General features: G+C 35.2%; 1 protein-coding gene across 1 annotated transcript in view; it reads right to left on the reverse strand.

The window, feature by feature from the left end:
- Nucleotides 1-5379: 5379 nt before the first annotated feature.
- Nucleotides 5380-23146, reverse strand: part of LOC107697360 (protein POF1B-like) — a 23840-nt gene continuing 6073 nt past the window's right edge. Inside the window, exons 3-13 of the mRNA XM_016498121.1 lie at nt 16048-16262; nt 15433-15466; nt 14635-14715; nt 14168-14260; nt 12264-12377; nt 11975-12127; nt 11219-11338; nt 10224-10352; nt 7768-7838; nt 7531-7654; nt 5380-6030 (exon numbers count right to left, since the gene is read on the reverse strand). Coding sequence (XP_016353607.1) covers nt 7534-7654; nt 7768-7838; nt 10224-10352; nt 11219-11338; nt 11975-12127; nt 12264-12377; nt 14168-14260; nt 14635-14715; nt 15433-15466; nt 16048-16262 — 1131 coding nt within the window. The 3' untranslated portion in view covers nt 5380-6030; nt 7531-7533. The remainder of the gene's footprint in view (nt 6031-7530; nt 7655-7767; nt 7839-10223; nt 10353-11218; nt 11339-11974; nt 12128-12263; nt 12378-14167; nt 14261-14634; nt 14716-15432; nt 15467-16047; nt 16263-23146) is intronic.

Genomic DNA, 23146 nt, shown 5'->3' on the forward strand with positions numbered 1-23146 from the left:
AAACTGTGAATTAGGTTAAAAACGAGAACACAGAACAGTGTTGTTAGTCTTAAAATGTTAAATTACATCAGCACTGATGGGCACCAACATGTAGATCTATCTATCTATCTATCTATCTATCTATCTATCTATCATCATTCTCTCTGTCCATAAGGCCTATAAACCTACAAGGACTTGTAAATGTTTTCAGAACATTCCAAATAGTGATACAATTACATTCTATACATTTATTTGAATTTCAATTCATTTTAATTCCGCTTCCTTAAAATATTGTTTGCTGCCTCGGTTCAAATTCAATTCAGTTCAATTCATATTCAGAAATTCCGCCACCAAACATAACATTTTTATTGTTTCCAGCATTTCCAATCAAGCTATAATTATGTCAAAATATGCAAAAAGTGTAAACAGGATTTAGTACATAAAGTACTAGGTATAAAAATAACCCTAACAAATTAATTGGCAATTTTATTCCTGCAGGGTTAAAAGTGTAATTTCTACCAAATAAATAATTATATTAATTATGTTACACTATTTTTGTACGAGTAAAATGCCAAAAAAAAAAAAACAGGGGACTACTGTGCTGCCTGTATGTTGGACATTGTTAGGGGACAAATTACAGTATATAAATTATTGAGAGTGTGAAAAGTGTGTTTTAAATCCACAGGGACAAAAGGACATGTAAGACATGCACTATTATGTGTTATTTACATCTGAAATACAAAATGACTATATTTTGCACAACATTTGTCTATTTATGCAAAAACAGCACCAACTGAGTTCAATCAGTTCCAAGTCAACTACAGCTCAAAAAAATCATGAGAAATAAGTTAGTTCCTTTCTTTTGTTAAACGAGTCTGTGCCTATTCACATGAATCAGTGTCTCCGGGAAATGGGAAAAACAGTGTGAAAAAAAAAGCAAGCATGCAAAGGATTCCAGACACAAACAGACACAACTAAATAAATACAGTGGAGACACACTGGAGAAACAGAGGAAAAAAAGATCATGGAACACATGATTTACACAAGAGAAACACATCCTGACACACACACAAGCATCCTCAGAGGATGCAGCACAGGTATTCACACACACACACACACACACACACATGCACACTAGGGTGGCCCTTATTTTTGGACTTTTGAAATCTTCTGCTCTCACCCGCCCAGTCAACTCCCCTTCATAAGAAATGGAAACGAACCAAGTTTTGCTTAATTACCATAACAGCCCATAATTAATAATTATACAAGACTATTATTAAACTGTGAATTAGGTTAAAAACGAGAACACAGAACAGTGTTGTTAGTCTTAAAATGTTAAATTACATCAGCACTGATGGGCACCAACATGTAGCACTGTTGCACTTCAGGCGTCTGGAGTTCGAGTCCCAACTCATGGACCTTTCCCGATCCTGTCTCCCTATCTCTCTCACACTTTGCTTCCTCTCCACTTACTGTCCTATCGAAATAAAGGCATAAAATGGAGAAAGAAAAAAAAAAGTCAAATTACAACACTGCTGATGAGAACTGATATTTGAAAAATTGCGAACTGATCTAGATTGTGATGGTGAAGAAAGTGAACTTGGAACAAAACTGAGATCTGATCTAGATATTTATGATGATCCAACAAATCCTTCAACCACAGTACTCTTGCAGGGACCTGGAAACAGATTTCGGTGCCCTCTGATAATCTGCATAATGAACTGCCATTGTCGTAACATGTTGCCAAGTATGGTAACCCATACTCAGAATTTGTGCACTGCATTTAACTCAAACAAGAGCACACACAGCAGTGAGTAGTGAATACCCACACACACACACACCCGGAACAATGGGCAATTTGCTCCAGCGCCCGGGAAGCAACAGGGGGTTCGGTGCCTTGCTCAAGGGGCACCTCAGTCGTGGTTACTGAAGGTGGAAGAGAGCACTGTACATTCACTCCCCCCGTACTGAGACTCGTACCCACGACCTTCAGGTTACAAGTGTGACTCTCTAACCTTTAGGCCGCAACTGCCCCTCATCTAATAGAAACAGTCAAAAGTTGATCAGTGAACAAAACCTCCGCTAATATAACCAATCAGATCTTGAAGTACCTGTTGATAAAAAAGATACATTCTTTGAGCATACCCTAAATGTCAAATTATCTGGATGGTATTTTGCATACATTACATACTTCTAGTGGAGAAACAAGTGAGGGGGTGAGAGGTTAACACCCCCCCCCCAGTAAGCCACCCTAACACAAACACACTGGTTTCCATGTATTATGGGGACATTCCGACATTTTATACTGTCCAAACTGTATTTTTTTATCCCCTTACCCTACCCCTACCCCTAAACCTACAGATCACAGAAAACTTTCTGCATTTTTAGATTAAAAAAAAAAAAGTATGGTTTAAAAGCTTTCCTCATGGGGACCAACAAATGTGCCCACAAGGATAAGGACTGTGGATATTGCCATATTTGTGGGGACATTTTTCCCCATAATGTAAGGTATACCTGAACAACACACACACACACACACACACACACACACACACATAAAGCAACCAAGAGAGAAAAACCTCAATGGTTCCTCTTGAATAATCAGCTTAATGGTTAATAAAATACAATGTTATAATGCAAAGCTGTATAATAAAATACTGTATCTTGCCTAAGTCAAAAGCACATAAAAGTGCACACGAGAGATAGTGTGTGAGTGATATAGAGAGAGAGAGAGTGTGTGTGTGTGTGTGTGTGTGTGTGATAGATAGAGAGAGAGAGAGAGAGAGAGAGAGAGAGAGACTGAGCAGTGTCTGTAAACCCAATATCCTCTGTGGCCCCCGGGGCTGGGAGTGCACAGCCAGTGCAGGAAGAGATGGGCTGCATTATCCACATCAAAGCTCTGAATTATCTGCCATAATCAATGCCTTTGCATTACTGCCCCTGCTCTCCCACTGCACTGTACAGCACAGCAAGGCCGGGGGAATCATCCAGAGACAGAGAGAGAGAGAGAGAGAGAGCTAGCAAACGAGTGAAGGGGAAATGTCATTATGGGGTGATGTCTGTTCTTAAAATCTTTGTAGGTGCTGTGGGACAGCAGGCATTGGTGGTGTTTAGCACCTTGCTGATGGGTGTGGGCTGATTTTTAGAATAGGTACTGCCAAATTTGAGTTGAAGATCTCAGTTGATCTCTTATGTCATTATCTGTTACTGCATCTCATCTTTGTAAATGTAGCAGTATGGTGCAAACAAACTGCTTGTTATATAGACCGCTGGTGATATATTTAACAAATTACATTTTTGAATTTCAACATAACTGCAGTATATGCACATTGCCTAAATAACCAAATTATAACAAACAAAAAATATGCAAGGTCATTGCCGTTGTTTGCATTTTGAAATTAACTTTCAGGATTATCATAAGTGGCATTTAGAGGGAAATGCTTTCATTTACTCCATTTTATGAGATGAATGAATCATAATGGTAGTCAAGCCACTTTCAGATATAATGACCGCATTGTTCAAATGGAGGGGAAGTTTAATCGCTGTCCTGTGATAGAAAGGAAAAGTTGTTGTTTAGCGCCCTCTGGTGACTAGATTAGCTACTTTTTGACTCTTATCTTTACCTACTTTTTAACCAATTAATTCTACGGTTATTTTCGTTAACTTTTCGTTACTTGAAACTAAATTAACAGAAATAAAATAAAATATGGAAACGCTTTTATTTAAGCTAGTTTAATAGAATAAATAAATTGATAAAAAAAAACTATTTAGGCTTTTTTTTTTTAAACTGAACATATTTAGTAAAACTTTAGGTAAAATTAAAGTGAAAACAAAATATAAAAATACAAATTCTAAATATTAACAAAAGCTATATTAGTATACGAATAATACTAAAATAGCTGATTCATACAGAAACAAATTTGAACTATTATTGCAATGTGTAAAAAAAACTCTAAAATAAAATTCCAATCCAAATATAATTAGGAAACAAAGCTTTATACTTTGGAGTTCAGGTTCAAAGTACAAGAGAAATAAACACCCTCAGGTGTCAAGAGGTCAAACATCTTTATTTCAAGCACAAACAATTACAAGATGTAAAGTTACACCCACAAAAGAGATAAATGCTGCAGATGTAACAGTTTGTAAAGTATATGAATTTAAAGGGGCACTCCAACACATTTCAGTAGATGCATTTAGTCAGGATATCACACATCAAACATCATTTTCTTTGAACACAGCATTGTTCTACAGTTCTAAGAGAAGAATACCTTTAGTCACATCAAGATATTTAAAAAATGTCTACATATCCAAGCTACCTGTAATGCTACAATCAACCGCTTGATGACAACACAAACCATTCATTCCTTGCCACTCTCAAATACTAACAATTGCACTGTAATAAAGGTAAACCTAGAAAACTCTACACTCAAACATAGCAATGTCCCTTCAAGTGTCAGAGTCTTATGAAGAAAAATAAAGTGAAAAAAAAAAAAAGATTAATGCAGATATTGTAGAAACATTCAATGTACCATGACAAAAACATCCCAGCAGTTTCAGACTATAAAAACAGAAATGTTGATGGAGGCCCTATAGCTGCCAGTGTTTACTAAGCAGAATTTTTATGTTTGTTAATTTTATAATAATTTTTTTTTTTTAATGTCTTCTAACCACTGTTTAGATATAGGACAAAATTGACCATTTGACAGATTTAATTTTCCATACAGTATAGCTGAGAATTTAGATAGCTTACAGAAATCACTGTTACCCCATGTGCTATCAATCACTTTAAAACAGTAAAACCCCTCACCAGCTTACATTACATATTAGTGGTCTACCGAAGTATCAGCCAGACTAATAAATAAGCAGATATTTGGCATTGGCTGAATACTGTGTTGGCGCCTCCTTGTGTCAGTTACAACATCAGACAGCTTTAGATAATGTGATTTTCTGTTTTAAAATATTTCTTATTTTTGTGTTTGCCTTTTCTATGGCTTCTATATACAATACTGTTCCAAAGTTTGGGATAATTTTTTTTTTTTTCATTATTATTATTATTATTTTAAATGAATACTTTAGAAAGATGCATTAAATTGATCAAATGTAACTTAACTGGTACCAAAAAAAATACATGTTTCAAATAAATGCTGTTATTTTCAACTTTCTATTAATCAAAAAGATGTGAAAAATTGCAGCATAACTGTTTTCAGCATTTATAATAATAAGAAATGTTTCTTGAGAAACAAATCAGCATATTAGAATGATTTCTGAAGGATCATGTGACACTGAAGACTGGAATAATGGCTGCTGAAAATTCAGCTTTGCATCACAGATATAAATTACATTTTACAATATATTCAAATAGAAAACAGTTACTGTAAATCCTAAAAATATTTCACAATTTTTCTGTTTTTACTGTTTCATCAAATAAATGCATCTTTTAAAAACTTTTAATATTTCTATATAGTGGGTCATCCTGCAATCTGCATGGGCCATTGAAAAACGTGCATCGGTCGACCACTATAACATATATGCATAATTTTCTACATAAAGGATCACCTCTGTGACATAACAAAAAAAACAAAAAAAAAGAATACAATTTGCATAATTAATGTACCCAAATGAATAAGAAAACCAAGAAAACCAGCAATCACCTTTTACATTACAGACAATACTCAACTTTTATTCCAGTCAAGGTATACGATACTTGCAAATCATTCATCTCCAAATATTTACATGCTTACAGTAGTATTGACTAGGCTACTAAAGGTTGTGGTGCATCATATGAAGAGATGACTCAACAATATAAAAATAACTATCAGTAGTCACATGGTATTGTAATAAACAAGATACTTCTGAAAGACTTTGTGTCAGCTGTGATTAAATGCTGTTTTAGTTCTTACTTCATACGGCATTATCCAATTCCAAAGCATAAAAACTAAAAAGGCAGTGCCACCATCACCAATAGGAGCCACTGGAAAGAGGGCAGCATGCAGAGAATGAGATTTGGACGGGGAAAACTGGGAGGCCTCTAAATCTTCTTCCTGTTCATTCCTGTCAGAAAGAAACAGTTGGATTGGTAATAACAGAACACAAAAGGGAGGAATTCACTAGACAGTTGCGCCACATTTGCATGCTGTATTTTAGTGGGAAAACGTATTCTTATTCACTGACCAACTGATAACTTTCTTATCTAATTCTGGGAAGTCCCCCGTCAACGTTTATTATAGCTCGAGAATGCTTGTCAGATTTCACGATTTGTTTTGTATAGTAGTATGAATGATAAAATGTTGCTGGCAAACTTCTCTGACTTTCTTTGTAGTAAATCTTGAATTTCTGCCCAGTCTGTCCTCATTCTGATGTGAATATGTGGAAACTCAGTGGATACAGACACGTTGGCTTCCTTCCCAGAAATGAGACCAAAAATTGGTTCATCCATTCAGAAAATATGACTACAAGATTTGTCAACTCAACACGTTTTGTAAAGACATTCTGGCACTGCAGGTGTCGATGGAAACAATCACTGGGCTATAGAGCTCAAACATACAGCACATGTTGCAGTTAACATTTTGTCTTAAATTATAACTAGTGCAAAATCACAGCACCTATATTTTCAGTGGTCTTTGTTGTGCTTATGGCAAGACAATTCTTCGTTTAAGCAGCAATGTGATTAAATATGCATTCTGCTTTATTGCATCAATTTTTTCATCTTTTATTGTGTGTAAAATAATGAAGTCACTGGCAAAAAAGTTATTTTGTGACCAGTCTGACGCAAGTCGGGCTCAGAATGACAGCCTCATTCATTTATGCCCAAGTAGAATTTAACATGGGCCCTCTATGCCAGGGAGCGATCTATTATTAACTACTGTACCCAGACAACACATGCTGAAGATAAATGCTCTGGACAAGCTATGAAATGATGTGAGACTTCTAGTGCAACTAAAGCAAACAGATTCTTCAAACTGTATCTTTTTTTTTTTTTTTTTACAGGAAACATACATGTATCACTGAGAACAGAAAACTCTAGCCCAAAGTGAATAAACTACTGTATAAAAAAGGTTTGAGGTCAGTATAATTTTGTAATGTTAAAAGTATGAAAGTGTTTTTTTTTTTTTCAGGATTCTTTGATGAATAAAAAGTTCAAAAGAACATAATTTATTTGAAATAAAACAATCTTTTGTAACATTGTAAATGTCTTTACTGCCATTTTTAATTAATTTAATGCATCCTTGCTGAATAAAGTATCAATTTCTTTAAAAAAAAAAAAATCTTACTGACCCCAAACTTTTTAATGGCAGAGTATGTGATATTAAATATAATAAATTATATAATAAACCCAGACTTTAGTTCTATTAGACCATTTGTTGTGAATGTTTTGGTTACTGTACCTTTAAGACCTCTATGTAAATGCCCTCCTTTTCTAAAAGCTTTTATTTCAAAACATCATAAAACATTTGATATTTTATATGAGCCCTTTTAAATGACCAAGGTAAAAGGCATTTCTACACTGCACCTACAGAAATGTGTCCCTTTCCAAACTATTTCAAGTCTTACAATCTAGATGACTCGCGAGGTGACCCCTGTACTCTCGATGACGACAGTCCTGTCCTCTTTAATGGGTGGTGTGTACTGGTAGTCATCACTCAGCAGACCCAGAATAGGGTACTGGTTCATGTATCTGTTCCATGATAGGAAAAAGTTTACAATGATGATTAGGACCGAATTGCAGTTTAGTTTTCACATGGTACTTATATGCAATAAACACACACACACACACACACACACACACACCTCTTGGTAACGACAGTCCTCGTTGTACTGCTGGAGTTGTCGATCTTCTGCTGTTTGAGTCGTCTGATTTCCTGAGAGTGCAAGGTCATAGGTCAGAATGAAGTACTCCAGTAGAAAAGAAGAAAGGTTATCTGTTCAAATTGTACAATGAATTCACATTCCTCAAGAGTAATGAGGCTGAGCTAACGCAGAGATGGAAGAAAACAAAAGAATGTCAACTATGACATTCTTGCTTATAATAAGGGTGCTCCGATCAGGATCAGGACGTGAAGCGTGAAACAAATAACACGTTCTACGGAGCCACTAAAGAATTAGCCGCTTGCTAGAGGTAGCCTGTTGCATTACAGTACATGAAAGTTCACTTACCACATACACAGAGTAAGGAGAAATGTCTGATAGGACAATGGTGAATGATTTGCAGATCATCTAATCATCTTTGACAAACATCTAATCTTGTCAAATGTGTGGTAAGTACTGCCGCTCCATAGTATAGAATCCTTGTGATCGCGAATCTCAAAAGTGAAAGTGAAAGTAAAATGAGAGCGCGCAATTGAAAGCGGTTTCAATAGCGGCTCCCTGATGCCCACAATTTATATACAGTCGCCTATATTTACCCAACGATATAATTGCGAGAAAAAGTATTGAAATATTATTTTTTTCATCCTCCCATCTCATAGGCTATATATTCCCTGTAGGGTTTCCTTAGTACACTTCATTTCCTTTCCGAACACGGAACTGGGATGTGGCGGATTGCGGGAGAGGTGGTGGGGGGAAGGAATCACGATGTCAGCTTAACATGGCCTAATTTATACTATTATATTATGTTTTATACTATGTTTTTTAAATTCAATTCCACAGCTATCATAGTACACGTTAAATGTAACTTATTTAGCATGTATAATGAACAAGTAAGATGTTACTTTTCACTGGCATTAGCGCAGTCATTGCTAATAAAATCAATGTAGTGTTTACCTTCATGTGGTCTACTCTTCAGCACAATGGTAACCACAAAAACTTCAACATAACAGAAACGCTTTTAAATGTCTAACATAAAACACATAAAATAACAATTAATTTCAACATTTATTTTTCTTATCCAGTCCTATGCAAAGCATGCTGGGAACTAGAAATACACTACTTAAAACACTTAATTAAAATAAATAAATAAAATAAAAATTTATGCAGAAATTGTCTGTTTAAATTACAAACAATATTTTAAATGTCAAACATAACAGCATTAAACACTAATAGGTCTATCCCTTCATAAAAAAAAATTAATTTCAACATTTACTCTCCTTATCCAGTCCTATGCAAAGCATGCTGTGAACTAGAAATCCACTACCCAATTTCCAAAGTTAACAAGACAATTTATTGAGTTAAAGAAATTCAATTAACGCAGAAATTTGAGTTTAAATTACACACAATATTACTTTAATGTAATGATCAAACAATATTATGTCAACCTGAACCTACAAAATAATGATTGCAACTTAAAAGGTTTGATTAAATTATTAAATTTGAATTTTTAACTTGCAACCATGCATATATTTAAGTTGTGGTAACAGGTCCCCTGAATAAATTTTTTTGACTGTATGTGAGTCGGCCTTATGTGTGTGCACTCTGAGTGTGCATGAGCGCACCATTCCCTAGGAGAGCGCACGAGAGCTGAATGGTTTTAAACACGGGCAAAACTTAGTGATGATGCTTCACTGCCTCGATTGCGCAAGTGACAATTCCTGTGTCAACTGTGCAGCTTGCTTAAAGTGCAGACGCAATGTGGTGATTTGAAGCCTTATTTTGAGAGGAAGCGCACGGTGATCCAGTCAGGCTGTTCGTGAAATTATGTCTCACAGAAAATTATTTAATAAAGAAATATGACTTCATGTTGTTTTCCTTAAACATGTCAATATGGTCTGCTGAAATAATATTATTAAATATCTAATTTTCCAACAACAAAAAATAGTGTACAGAATGAATGATTGAATTAATCTTTAGCCTGGGTTAAATCTAGGTTTATCTACTAATTTAGCTGCACAAAACTTCAAAACCTGGTTTAAAAAGTCACTTTATGTGTTAATTTTATTTCCTTTTTCCTGGGTTTTACAGTAAACCTTGATTAACTGTAATCCTGTTGCTCCATAATTTAAAAGTCAGAGTTAAGTCAGGGTTTAAATGTAAAACTGTTGCTGAGGCATTTCCAGAATGACAGACAACATATGTTACATATCAGAAAAGGCCCAAAAAAGGCGGCGACTCAACACATTGAGCCTTATGTTTTTTCAGCAGGCTTACAAGCTGTCAAATTTTGGTTACTGATGACGGCCATAACTTAAGGAAACATTGGGAAAATGTCACCCATCCACATCACATGGCAGAACTGATAACAACTGCATTGCACGCTTGTTAAAAACAACATTGACAAAGCATTTTATGTCTGTATAATAGTGTTGACGTACCTCCTCCTGGTGTCTGATGACACTTTCATGTTGTTCTAGTTTGGACAGAAGCTCAGAGATACGCATCTCCAAGCCGCTGTCAGAGGTCTGTGTAATGGTGCGCTCGGTCTGGATCTTTACAAGCTGAGTCTAGAAAAGAATAAATAAATATATGCTACATGCATTGAATGTAATATAGAATTGAATTTTATATGTATTGACTGTATTGACATTTGAAGAATTCTACACTACCGTTCACAAGTTTGGGTTCAGTTTGATTTTTTATTTACTTAATATAAAAAATCAATTGTTTTTAACATTGATAACAATAAGAAATGTTTCTTGAGCACCAAATCAGCATATTAGATTGATTTCTGAAGGATCATGTGACACTGAAGATTGGAGCAATGATGCTGAAAATTCAGCTTTGCATCACAGGAATAAATTACATTTTAAAATATATTCAAATAGAAAACGGTTATTTTAAATTGTAATAATATTTTACAATATTACAGTTTTTACTGTGATGTCAATCAGATAATTACGGTCTTAGTGAACACAAAAGACTTATTTTTTTAAAAATTCCAAAAATATTACCAACCCCAAACTTTTGATCGGTAGAGTATATGACACAAATTGTTTGGCAACCATACACAGCCTATATGGATAATTAACTATATTACCAAATTAAACAGTTGTCTATTTATTGAACATTTGAGTCTTTATCACATTGGTCATGACACCATTTTATAAAAGCAATAAGCAACTTGAGGCTGTGTATTATAACAACTTTACCATAGTTAAGTGGGTTTTGTCTAGAAACACATCATCATTTAGTACATTGAGTACAAATTCATCTCAATTCAACACAATCATTCAACTCTTTTCGATTTTTTGTTTCCTCCTAGGGATGCTCATATTGACCATTTAATGTTCGGATAACGAGCGGCGGTTGTCAGTCGGGAAAATTAACCGAAATGAGCATCCCTATTTCCTCCTTATTTACGTATCATTACCCGCATATTCTTGAGTTCTCTGTCCTTCTCCTCTCGTAGATCTTTCAGCATCTGTTCATACTCTCTGGACAGCTCCTGTGTTTTGATTTGGACAGTGGAACTACTGCACTGCCCTGCCAACTGTGGAAGAGATAAATGCAATAAATATGACCTTAGAATTTACACAAGAGACAAGACTGCTTATAATAGCTGTATTTAACAACAATACTAAAACATAATATAATAACATGCAGAGTTGGACTGGATGAGCCAGTCTACAACGTCGCAGAGATTTATCTGGGCTGTGAGTTTGCAGTGTGAATTCAATGTGCTGAGTTTAAATGTCCATGAAACATTTTTCTCTTGAGGTGCCTTTGCTGCACACTTCACTGCACACAAACATGCAGTGTTACCAGTGTAGTTTGCGTCATGAACGACTGACTCTGTGTCGGTTCTTTTAATGAAAAGCTTAGTGAAACATGCCAGCAGAGAATGTAACTCAATGAACCATCCATTTAATTCATATCAGAACTGCTCTTGTGAGTCGTGTCATGTGTATGACAAAGGGTTTTTTTAATAGTTGTGCATGTAACAACATGCAGGCTTAAATAAATTGACACGTTCACAACAAGTTTTTGTTATAAGTAGTATTTAAATAATAAAGTTTTAAAATATTTACAAAAACAGCATTTTTGTTTAGTATGCTGCAAGTGCGTATAATTCTAAAGTAATCTAAAAAACTGTAAAAAAATACAGTTCATTTTGAGATTTGCCCACCTTCTTCTTGAGCAGCTCGTTCTCCTGCTCCAGGGCCCTCTTGCTGCCCTCCAGTTCTTTAATGCGGAAGTCTTTGCTGGGGTCTTTGCTCTGCAAGGTCAGTAGCTGACTTTCTAGAGTACGCTGAGTGTTATTACTTTCCTTCACAGCAGCCTGAGAGAAAGAAAGACATGAAGATCAGAGATGGATCTACATTTATCATATAATGTCATGAGTGTTATTGATGTTGTATTTTTTTGCAGAAGCCATGAAGGGCGATTGAGTGAAGTTTTATGGTGGTGCCCCCTACCTGCAGTTGTCTGTTGTGCTCACGTACGGTCTCCAGTAGTCTGTCATATTGCAGAGCCTGATCTGCCTTGAAGCTCAGATCTCTCTCCAGCTCCTCCTTCTCACTCTCCAGACGCTGCACAATAAAATGAACACAATAAATCCAACTGCAACCAACCATGTGACTGTGCATGTTTAACGTAGTAAAAATAGGCTTACGGATTTTTAAAAGGGAGAAATGCTTTCCGTACATTAAATTTAAGGCAAAATGTTTCATGCAAATTTGTCTGCTAACAAGGACAGGGTGATATCTTCAAAAAACCCTGAACAAACTACAAAACTTAAAATATTGATTCAAGTTTTATTTATTTATTTAATTTTAATTTTGTGAGAAGAAAGGGACAATGATGAAATATACAGCTTAATGGTCATAATTACAGCTGCACAGTTAATCGAAATCAAATGAAATTGCGAAATGCCTGGCTTATTAAATCGCACAGGCTGCAATTTCATTACATTAATATATGTGCTGCATGCTTTAGAGTAAAGCGCATCATTGTGATTTTTTTTCCATGATCCAGTGTTTTCAGTGTCTCAGGGCGGCTTGGTTCACAGTAAATGCTGTTCCACATGAAATCATCTCTGCATCTGCTCTGGGTTTGAGTCGTTTACTGTGCATTTGGGAAGGCAACATGCGTCAACAATCTTTTCTTCTTGTAATGAGAAGTGCTTATAATCTGGCTGTTGTCAACAAAAGAGACGCTTTAAGGGCTCGCTGTGGTTTTCTAGCAAAATAAAAGCTTGATGGTTTAAGGTTTGATAATTAAGAAATTAAAAGATCCAAAAATGAAAGTACTGTAGTTTTACAGTTGTTTTGTAATATAACATTGTTATTATTATTACTACATTATTATTTTTTCTTAAATATTAAAAAAATTCAAGTAAAATATTACAATAGTAAAAATTATTTCCTTTAGTAGTAGTAATAATAATAATTTTATTTGACAGTACCTTTAGTAGTAGTTGTTGTAGTAGTAGTGTTTTATAGGCATACTGATATATCACTTTTTTTAATAATAATAATAAATCACAATCAGATTTTCCCAACATCATTCAGCCCTTGTCATAACATAAAAATATATGACAGCAGAAGACCACAACTGACCAATCACGACCAGTCAGATATCACAGAAACTTGGAAGCATGCATAAGTGTACAAGTGTGTTCAGTGTACTTCTATGTTGTTTCAATCAACTGCTCACAAAGCTTAATTATAAGTAATTAACTTCAGTTGAGTATTTAAGTGAGTGAATAATTAGTGAAAATGACAAACTCAGACACTGACGTAGTTGCTGTAGTCTTCAATAGCTGTTTGCCACACCATGTTGGCTTACCGATTGAAAAGATGTGCATGTATTTGCTGGTGACACAATGATGGTTTGTGTTTAACTGAGCAGAAGCTTTTTTCAGTCAAACAGGAAATGAAAGCTCTGGAAGAGTTACCACTTGCTGTACCAACAAAGCAGGTTGGCTTTTTGTGATATACTTGTGATATCTCACAATAATCTGAATTTATGCTTGCAAAAACAAGATGCATATTATTAAAGTTGACGTATGAAGTCTTGTAATTTTCCCAAGTATAAAAGAAAACATTTTGTGTAAAATAGCTTTATTCGCAACAAAATGAAGCCAACGAAATATTGAAGGGCTGTTGGGTAGCTGTTACATCATACCTTCGGATCTGTTTCTACACGCATCACACCTTGAAAAAGACAAGGTCAGCTGAAAGCTGGGTTGTAAAACAAACGCACGCCCACGAGGCAGAACCTGATATGTTTAATTACCGTATCTACAGTGGAAACTGGGAACTGTTTCTACAGGACAGGAGGTTTTTGGCTGGTTTAGTGATAGAATAATCATACTCACCCTGAGATCGTCCTGCATATGCACTAGCTCCTCTCGCAGACTGCTGAAGGTGGCCATCAACAGACGCATGGTTTTATCAGCCGTCATACGAGTCTAGATGAGAGAAAGACACTTACTTTGTGTCTGAAACTACGTACTTTCAGTATTTAAAATTTTGGGGTTATTCAAAAACATAAAACAAATGACAGCAATTAATCTAATCAAACTAATTAAAAAAAAAGTTGAATGTGTCACACATATTTCAGTTTTATAATGTTGAAAAACTTTGCATATATCTACGCAGAGTATGTATAGAATAACTGTGAGGCTCTGTTGTGCCTGGAGGAACATGTTCCTGGGACAGGCTCATAAACTAATAATCTACTGCTGTCAGGAGAGGTGTCTGAGGGTGAGGTGTACTGAGAGGTGGGTGGGGCTGAGTGGGAGTGGACAGGGCAGACATTCATAATGTGTCCATAAGCTCTCACCTGCAGCAGGTAGCGGATTTGCTGCTTAGTCAGTTCAGACACTCCTTTAGGAATGACACTCTCTATTTCTTCTTTTTCCACCTGCACACACACATACAGACAGACATATGTGTTTAAAAACTTAAGTGTATATATTCTTCAACAAAGAGCTGCAGCAACTATATTACTATATTACATTTACAATACATGTAAGTGTAAACATCCTAATCTTTTTTTATATCTTGAATGCTTAATAAATATTATGTTTTTTTGGGAAGTTACATCACATGATATTTTTACACATTCTCTGCATATTGGTTGCATCACATGACTTAGATTTTGAAAAGTTTAACATTTGTATATATACACATATAAAAACTGATTCACTGTATTTTTTCTAAGAAATAATATAATAATAAATAAAATAATAGCAATAAGTAATAGATTATGTATTACGAGCTACTTAAGGTTTTCTTATCAAGAATTTCATTTAAATGTCTCTTCTTTCTTCATTATGATATCAGGACAGTTCTATCACCCTGATATTTTTTAACTTTATGCCCCAACAAAAATATGAAAATAAAATGAATGAAATTTAAAAACATTCTCATCATAGAAAAAGTGCATTAAATTTACTGTATGAACATTTTAAATTTATTTTTGAACAAATGTCAAAAAATGCTAAATGCAAAATCCCATTTTCATTGCTAATCATAACAATTAGGTTTAGAATTAACCAACTGAAACTTGAAATCCTTTATGCAACATGGAAAACTTTCAGCCAGCTCCACAGGAACTGAACAATTTGCCACTCCCTACCTTGTAGTCAATGGTGGGGTCCAGGAGGTGTTTCCTGCAGAGACAAAGAACAATATGAATGAGTCAATAAAAAAGAGAGCCTTAAAGCAGAGGCGTCCAGAGGTGCTGCTGTTCTCACAATCATTTCTAAGGTGTAAAATACAGAACCTCTTAACTCGCCATGAATCACTGGATTGAGCATTGCTCTTAGACAGTTTTGGACGAGGTGTAGAGGTTTCAGGTTTTTAATCAGTCTAATGAGTCATTTGAGAAAGTGACTGCAGATTAAGTAAATAGATGAGATTTCCTTTTAGATAATGGTCTGTAATAGGTTTTCTCAATATGTGTCAAGTCCTCAATCATCTTGATTGACAGGGTTAATGGTTGCTTAGGGTTATCTGCGTGCAAATCTTCAACTTAAATTTTAAAACACACAGAGAGAAATTCGCTAAGAATGAAACAAGCAATTTGCACAACAAAACTACATCTTAGGCCCCGTCCACACGGAGATGCGTTTAGCTGTATACGCATAAATTTATTAGCTTGCGAAAATGTATTTATTATGAAATAACGAAACATTACAATTCTGAAGGATGTGCTAGATTGTTGATAATAAATAAAGAGAAGCGACTCTACCTTCCGCGGATCTTGGCCACATGCTCGGAGATGCAGGTGTGAATATCTGAGTTCTTGCGGTAAACTTCAGCAAGAAGCTCACCAAAGAAGCGGTTGTCCATCTTGGCAACCGGTTCCACATTGATAACCTCGGTCTTAATCTCAGAGTGGCCATTCTTTATTTCTCTCAGGTCCACAACTTCCTCTCGAATGCTTGAAGTCTCCACCAACTCCGACTGGAAAAAGGCATAAAGGATGTGAAGACAGGATATTTTGAGTGGTAGTGCGAAACTTTAGTTGAGTTACAAAAGATGCTATGCTGTAACCAACTAATCAGCTAAGCAAACAACTCAGCTACAGGATCAATGCTGCTCTTCCTTGAAACATGCAAAATGTGATTCTTACATAAGAACAGGAAACTTCACAAGAAGCCAACAACCTCTGTCTATGTATGCTTTGAAATGAGGGTTCACTTTTTCAAGTATGTGTAAATTCTTTACACTAGACTGTGAGTGAGAAACATCAGCCAGTCCACACCTCGCAGAATCGATCCAGATCAGACACTCCTGAGTGACTTCTCTAACAATACTCTTAAAAGCAGCAAACAAAACTACATGCCGGGAGCTAAGTGGACCATAAATATTTAAGGCCTCCTGGGGAGCGGCAAAAAAATCTCACACATGCAGCAACTAAAGCTGTTGATGAAAGGGTCTTTATGCAAATTTTGCATTCTGTACATTGTCATCTGCTAGAAAGCATTAGTAGCGGTGGAGATGCACAAAACGATCAGCCAATATAAGCATTTTTTTAATTATCTGCATTGCTCTGATTTTTCAATGTCAACTCAAATTTAGGTGTAGAGTGCTTTTCACAATACACAATGTTCAAAAGCAGCTTTACAGAACATTATGGTGTTGTAGTGTATAATGTGGGGCACACAAGTATACTGTATGTATGTGGATATAGTTGACATACTTAAAAATATACGCCAACCTTATATAAAGAGTTGGACAATAGTATAATTACATTCTGCGATGGGAAAAAAATCTGTCATGTTAAAATTCAAAGAAGCTATCCACCTTTTCTGTTGTAAAATATCATGTTTTGATGTCTGTTTTCTCTTTTAAAATGAGATAATAGTTAAAGCTTGAGGTGTGTCGGAGTGGTCGGGCTGGATTCCACTGATCCGTGAGAGAGAATCACACATTGAAGGTTCACTCAGGGTCTAGTTTCATCCAGAATTATAAATGAACTGACACTACATGAGATCTTATGTTTAAATATTGAAATCACGTTGACATAAGTCATTTATCCATTTGACATTACTCTAGTCATGATTCTGATCCATCATTCCTTGGTTTTCAACTTTAAGTAAAAATGTTAGGAGGGAATGTCTGAATCTCACCAAAAAATGCCCAGGTCATATTTCACCCCAAAATCAAAAGATAAAAAAGAATATAAAATAAGATATTAATAAAGGCAAGACACTAGAGGCAAAAACTTTTTTTTTCAGGTACTGATCAATTTTAAGATTTTGGGCTTTTTGGCTTTTCTGTTGTTCAAGACTAGAAGAAATAAAACATCCAATATACACTTTTTGAGTGTTTATGTGTTCTGGAAATTTATGCTAAATAGCAACCCTCTACGCACACCTTGGCAATATAATCGCCATTGGCTAGTACATTTTTTTGTTTACTCGCCAGACTGATATACTATTTTACACACACACACACACGCGCGCGCGTTTACTTAGCTATCTAAATGGGGACATTACATAGACTTCTATTGTTTTTATATACAGATAGTTATACACTTTTTAACCTAAACCCAGCCCTACCCCTAACCCTACCCCTCACAGAAAACTTTCTGCATTTTTACAATTTCAAAAGTAAAAAAAAACTTTGTTTACTTTATTTTTATAACAGTTTTACAAATGAGGACATCCACAAATTGAGGTTTTTGCCAATTTTGTCAGGCTTTGCTCACTTTTGGGTACAAATTTGTCCCCAAAATATGGTTAAGTAGGTACACACACACACACACACACACACACACACACACACATATGATTCCACCCAATCAGCTTATCTTTGTAAAATGGAACAGCTTCTTAAATAACTGAATGTGCACTCTTAACTTCAGCCAATCAAGCATTATATTATGATATTATGATAATTAAGCACTATTTAATGATAGAACTAGTGATTAGAACTAAAACTTGGTAACCATGAATGAATGCATATTTGTCATTTTAACTGAACTTAGGACTGGTGGTGGTGTTTAAGATATTGTTGGTCATAGGTAATAGTAATTATTATTAAAAGATGCTACTACTACTACTACTATTATATGCTGGGTTCATGAATATTAATCACGTTGTCAGTGTTCGTTCGAACTGATTTGCTGAAATCAAAACAGGGACGGTAATAGATGAGCGCCAGCCAACGAGAGCTGATCGCGCATTAGCTCCGCCCACTGCCGAGAAACCGGCATATCTTCTGCTTGTTCTTAAAAGCTGAATAATTCTAAATGAACTCTGTTATTTTGACAGGAAAATACAACAAAGAATATGGTTTACATGTAGCGCGTCGATTCAGCGTGGTATGCAAGACTCTCGCTCTCTCTCTTTGCATGTGTGAGAAACACAGCGCTATCAGTAAAGCGACGGCGAGTCGTGCGCCTTCACACTAGTTTACGGTACGTCAAATACAGGTGCGCCGCGTGCTACATACTGCGCATCCATTGAGTACATGACATGATCCATTGAGCGCATCCAAATAGTACAGATCGCTTGATGGAGAGCGAAACTCTCAAGCGCTCAGTCAGCGTGTTTATCGAGTGTTGAACGCCTCTCACACACATACTGGCGTGTAAAATCTAAGAATTTATTAGCCAATGGCTAATGTTAGACATTATTTAGTCGCCCAGAGTAAGATTTAGTCGCATATGCGAGTGATTTACTCGCAATGTAGAGGGTCGAATAGTGTATATTTAATTTGATAATGCCTCATTTGCATATGTAAACATAACATTACAGAAAACGTGTAATACAAATGACAACTACTATGACTGCACACTTTACTTTTAGCTTTTTTTTTCTATTATTCTCAATAGTGATTCTCATTAGAATCCCATTTGAATCCCACTGTAGTGGGACAATAAAAAAAATATGCTTTTTTGCATCAATTGCAGTCAGTACACTTGTGAACGTCACTTTCACATTTTCATAATTAAGAAAATTAAATTAAGCTTTTTTATTTAATAACACCTTGCAGGTAACCTGCAAGGGGAAAAGAAAAACAAAAACAAAAACTCAAAACCAATGAATTTCAAAAAACAATAACCACCAAAATTTGGCACATTTAACAGATACTTTTCTCCAAAGTGCATACAATCTACACATTTAATTAGTGCGTTTGTTTTCTGGGATTTAAACGTGTGCCCTTAACGTTGCTAGTGCCACGCTCTACCATACAAGCAACTGGAACATGTATCCTACAAGTGCATCTTTTCTGTCACAGTAAAAAGTTCATGTTTAACAGTGAAGCACTATGAGAAAAATAAACTTGTCGAAGTGTTTGCAGGTGTTAGCATCTGTTTTTGACAGCGGGTGTGTCAGTCCTTGAGAACATTCCACACATTCTGTGGCAGAAAGACCAGTGATGGTGTTAACTGGGTGTGTGTTTGTGTGGACTCACTACTGAGCGCGCTGTGCAAAACCGGTTTGAAGCTGCAACAACAATGAGCCGAGCTTGTTAACAGTTGTGCATATTGCTACATTTTTGTTTTTTACAGGATTAGCTCAGACCTGCCAACCTTGGAAAAAATGTTTGAGTACCTTTCCTGTTATACAGTATTTTACAGCAAACAGTAGGATGCAACAATACAGTTAGCCCACTGTTCAATACATACCTTGAGTTTTTTTAACCACGGTTTTCGGTTCTGATGGCATGGCACATAAGAGGATTGTTTTTTTGTTTTTGTTTTTTGCTATTTGAAATTATATATTTTTTTAAAGTAGTACACTCTAATACACTTTAATTAAAACTCCAGAACACTTCTGGACAGAAAAACACGGATTATCATGTCTACTTCAAATTTCTTTCGAGAGAAGTATTATTTTTATGGATTGGCCATTACTTAGTGCTATGAAGGAAATCCCCAGATATCGCTGTAGCTGAATTAAAACATAGAACGTTTTGAATGATGAAACAAGAACACAATAAACACTCGACTCAACTGCTACAATGTATAGTTTATCTGTGTTCTTCAAGCCATCTTGGGTATTTTCATAATGTATATTATAATCCATTGCTAATCGACATTGCCTTTTTTATAGTATAGAATATATTTTCTGCCTCATTCTGTGATAAGAAGCAACGTACATCAGATCACAAAAGGAAGTTATTTCAAACATTTGAGTATGTTAATTATCTATTTTGTTGGTCAACAGGTTTAGAAACACTTCCCTTTTCACAAGACTGTAATGACGCATTTTTTTAATTTTTTGTTTTTTTTGTTTGTTTTTTAAATGTATGTACATTTATAACACTATAATTTGTATTATATTACCTTTGCATCAAATGACAAAAACTAGTTAACGCTAATGCAAGGGTGTTTCTAATACATAATCTATAGGAGTGACGGTAAATTTGACATTGCTCTCTCTACTGACTGCCTTATTAGTCTCTCTATTTTTTTCCTTTTTTTGAAAGTCATGCAAACATTATCATGGAGATGCATTTTCTTTTGCCATTTGAGCAAATGGGAATGCAAAAAATATATTTGTGGTAGTCTCCCATTCACAGCTATAGAAGTGAAGTAAAGTAAAGTAAAGAAATGCGCACCCGCTACGCAAAATGCGTACAGGTTGGCAGGTCTGTTGTGTGAGTTGTGTAGAGTTGTGTGAATTAAAGATTGTGTCTGGGTGTGTTCTTACAAGATTAGAAAGATAAGAAAAAAAATCAATGATTCAAACGTACTTTGAACATTAGTTACGTTTAGCGTCTGACAAGTCGCAGCAGGTTCTGCACATAGCAAGCAAGGGCACATAAAAGAGTTTAGTTTCACTCAGAAACTAGAGGCAGTATCACTAGAACTCAAATTCAACAAATTCCCACTTATGCATACTGAGTTACTGAGTTTGCATTAGTAAATATATATATATATGTGTGTGTGTGTGTGTGTGTGTGTGTGTGCTCTCTTATATGCAAATACCATTCGGTTGTAATGTTGTAACCTCGATTCCCACAGCAGCATTGAGTAACTCTGCACAGGAATGCACAGGAAGTGCTTCATTAAGTTGCAATCCTAAAATAAACATTACAGCAGAGCCATACAAAAAATTTATATATATCCCACCATCTGAAAAATACTTTGTGTTTGGCGTTTAAATCAGCTGTAGGGGTTTTAACTTTAAAAATGATTTAGCATGAAATCATAATTAGGGCTGTCATTTGATTAATCCTTTTCATCAAATTTATATGTAAAGTCCAAGACTGAGTCCAAATCCATTCACACAGGACACATTCTTGTGTTCTTGTTTTTCAAATAATGTATACATTTTTAAGTCATTAAACTTTGACAAACAGGTTCTGGAAATTTACATATGGTTGAGCGGGAATTTTTTTTATCATGTAATAATTACCCAAGAATTAGGAACTGTAGCTTTAAGTGTCCCTTCACTTTGATGTAAATAAATAGCTGAACAAACATTTTTTGATAAGCCTATTCGCAAGAATTATGAGAAGACACTGTTTGAAGACAATCATTGCTACTAAATCTGTGACTGTATTTCCTTTCTGGCTTTGACTTTCCACAATACCTTACTGTCTGCAAAAATAGGTCAATGTGTGAGCCAAAAGCCTCTCTGTTCCAGTGTAAGAACAGCAGGTCATTGCTTTGGTCTACAGTGAAAGGAAGGAGGAGCTCGGTTTTCAAGTTGTGTCTGACCGCAGGAAGCCAGTGAAGAGAGATACAGAGAAAATGAGAGATTTAACATTTGAAGGAATGAAGGTACTTTTTTAGCATTATAAAATAACATTTAAAAAAACGATCAGTTCTCATCAGCCACTGTAAAACAATATAATTCCAAACTATTCATTAGGTGATGATTGTTCTAAATGAAAATAAAGTGAATTCCATTACAAAGAAACTTTTTCACTATTGTTGAACATTTTGAAGTAATTTTGCCGTTTATAATCAAGCAATCCTGGGTCCTTCAGATTCCATTTGAAAGATCATTTACTTAAGGTCTTAACTGGGAATTTAAAACAGCCAGTTCAAATGCTCTCATGGTCCCAGGGACCATACGTGTAAAAATATGAATTATATTTGTACATACTGGAATTCCTCTGCTCCATTAAATTGAAACTTAACATGGTTTTGCATTCAGATTTCGCTCCAAGGAAGTCACTGATTTGCAAGAGTCAAGCCTAAATCATGAGCTGTCAAGCAGTCAAAAAATCAGAGTCAAGTATTGGGTTTTATTCAAGTTCTTAATTTAAACATCCAACTCTTACTAATTAAAAAGCCAAGTCCTACTAATAATGTATAAAATCATGATTACAAGCTGTTTCTAAATGTGCTTTTATTAAAGAAAATATGTATAAGGCTAAATTTATTTTTTTAAATAATTAAAAACTTGAAACTTATGTAAAACAATTACTTTGGGAAAATTCGTGGCAGAGGATTGATCTGTAAAATAGTGCAATATTAAACAATAATCAACAAAATAGCTAACTCAATCCACTACTATAGTTAACACGAATTGTTTACTGATATAATACAGTGGTGTGAAAAAGTGTTGGCCCCCTTCCTGATTTCTTATTTTTTTTGCATCATCAAAATTCAGATCATCAAACAAATTTAAATATTACACAAAGATAATGCAAGTAAATACAAAATGCAGTTTTTAAATGATGATTTCATTTATTAAGGGAAAAAAGCTGTCCAAACCTACGTGGCCCTACGTGAAAAATGAATTGCCCCCTCCTGTTAAATCATGAAAGAACTGCAATTAACCACATTATTTTAGAAAGCTGAGTTAAATTTCACTAGCCACACCCAGGCCTGATTACTGCCAGACCTGTTGAATCAAGAAATCACTTAAATAGAACCT

This window comes from Sinocyclocheilus anshuiensis, unplaced genomic scaffold (genome assembly GCF_001515605.1).
Source record: "Sinocyclocheilus anshuiensis isolate Anshui unplaced genomic scaffold, SAMN03320099.WGS_v1.1 scaffold1095, whole genome shotgun sequence".
In the NCBI taxonomy this organism is placed as follows: Eukaryota; Metazoa; Chordata; class Actinopteri; order Cypriniformes; family Cyprinidae; genus Sinocyclocheilus; species Sinocyclocheilus anshuiensis.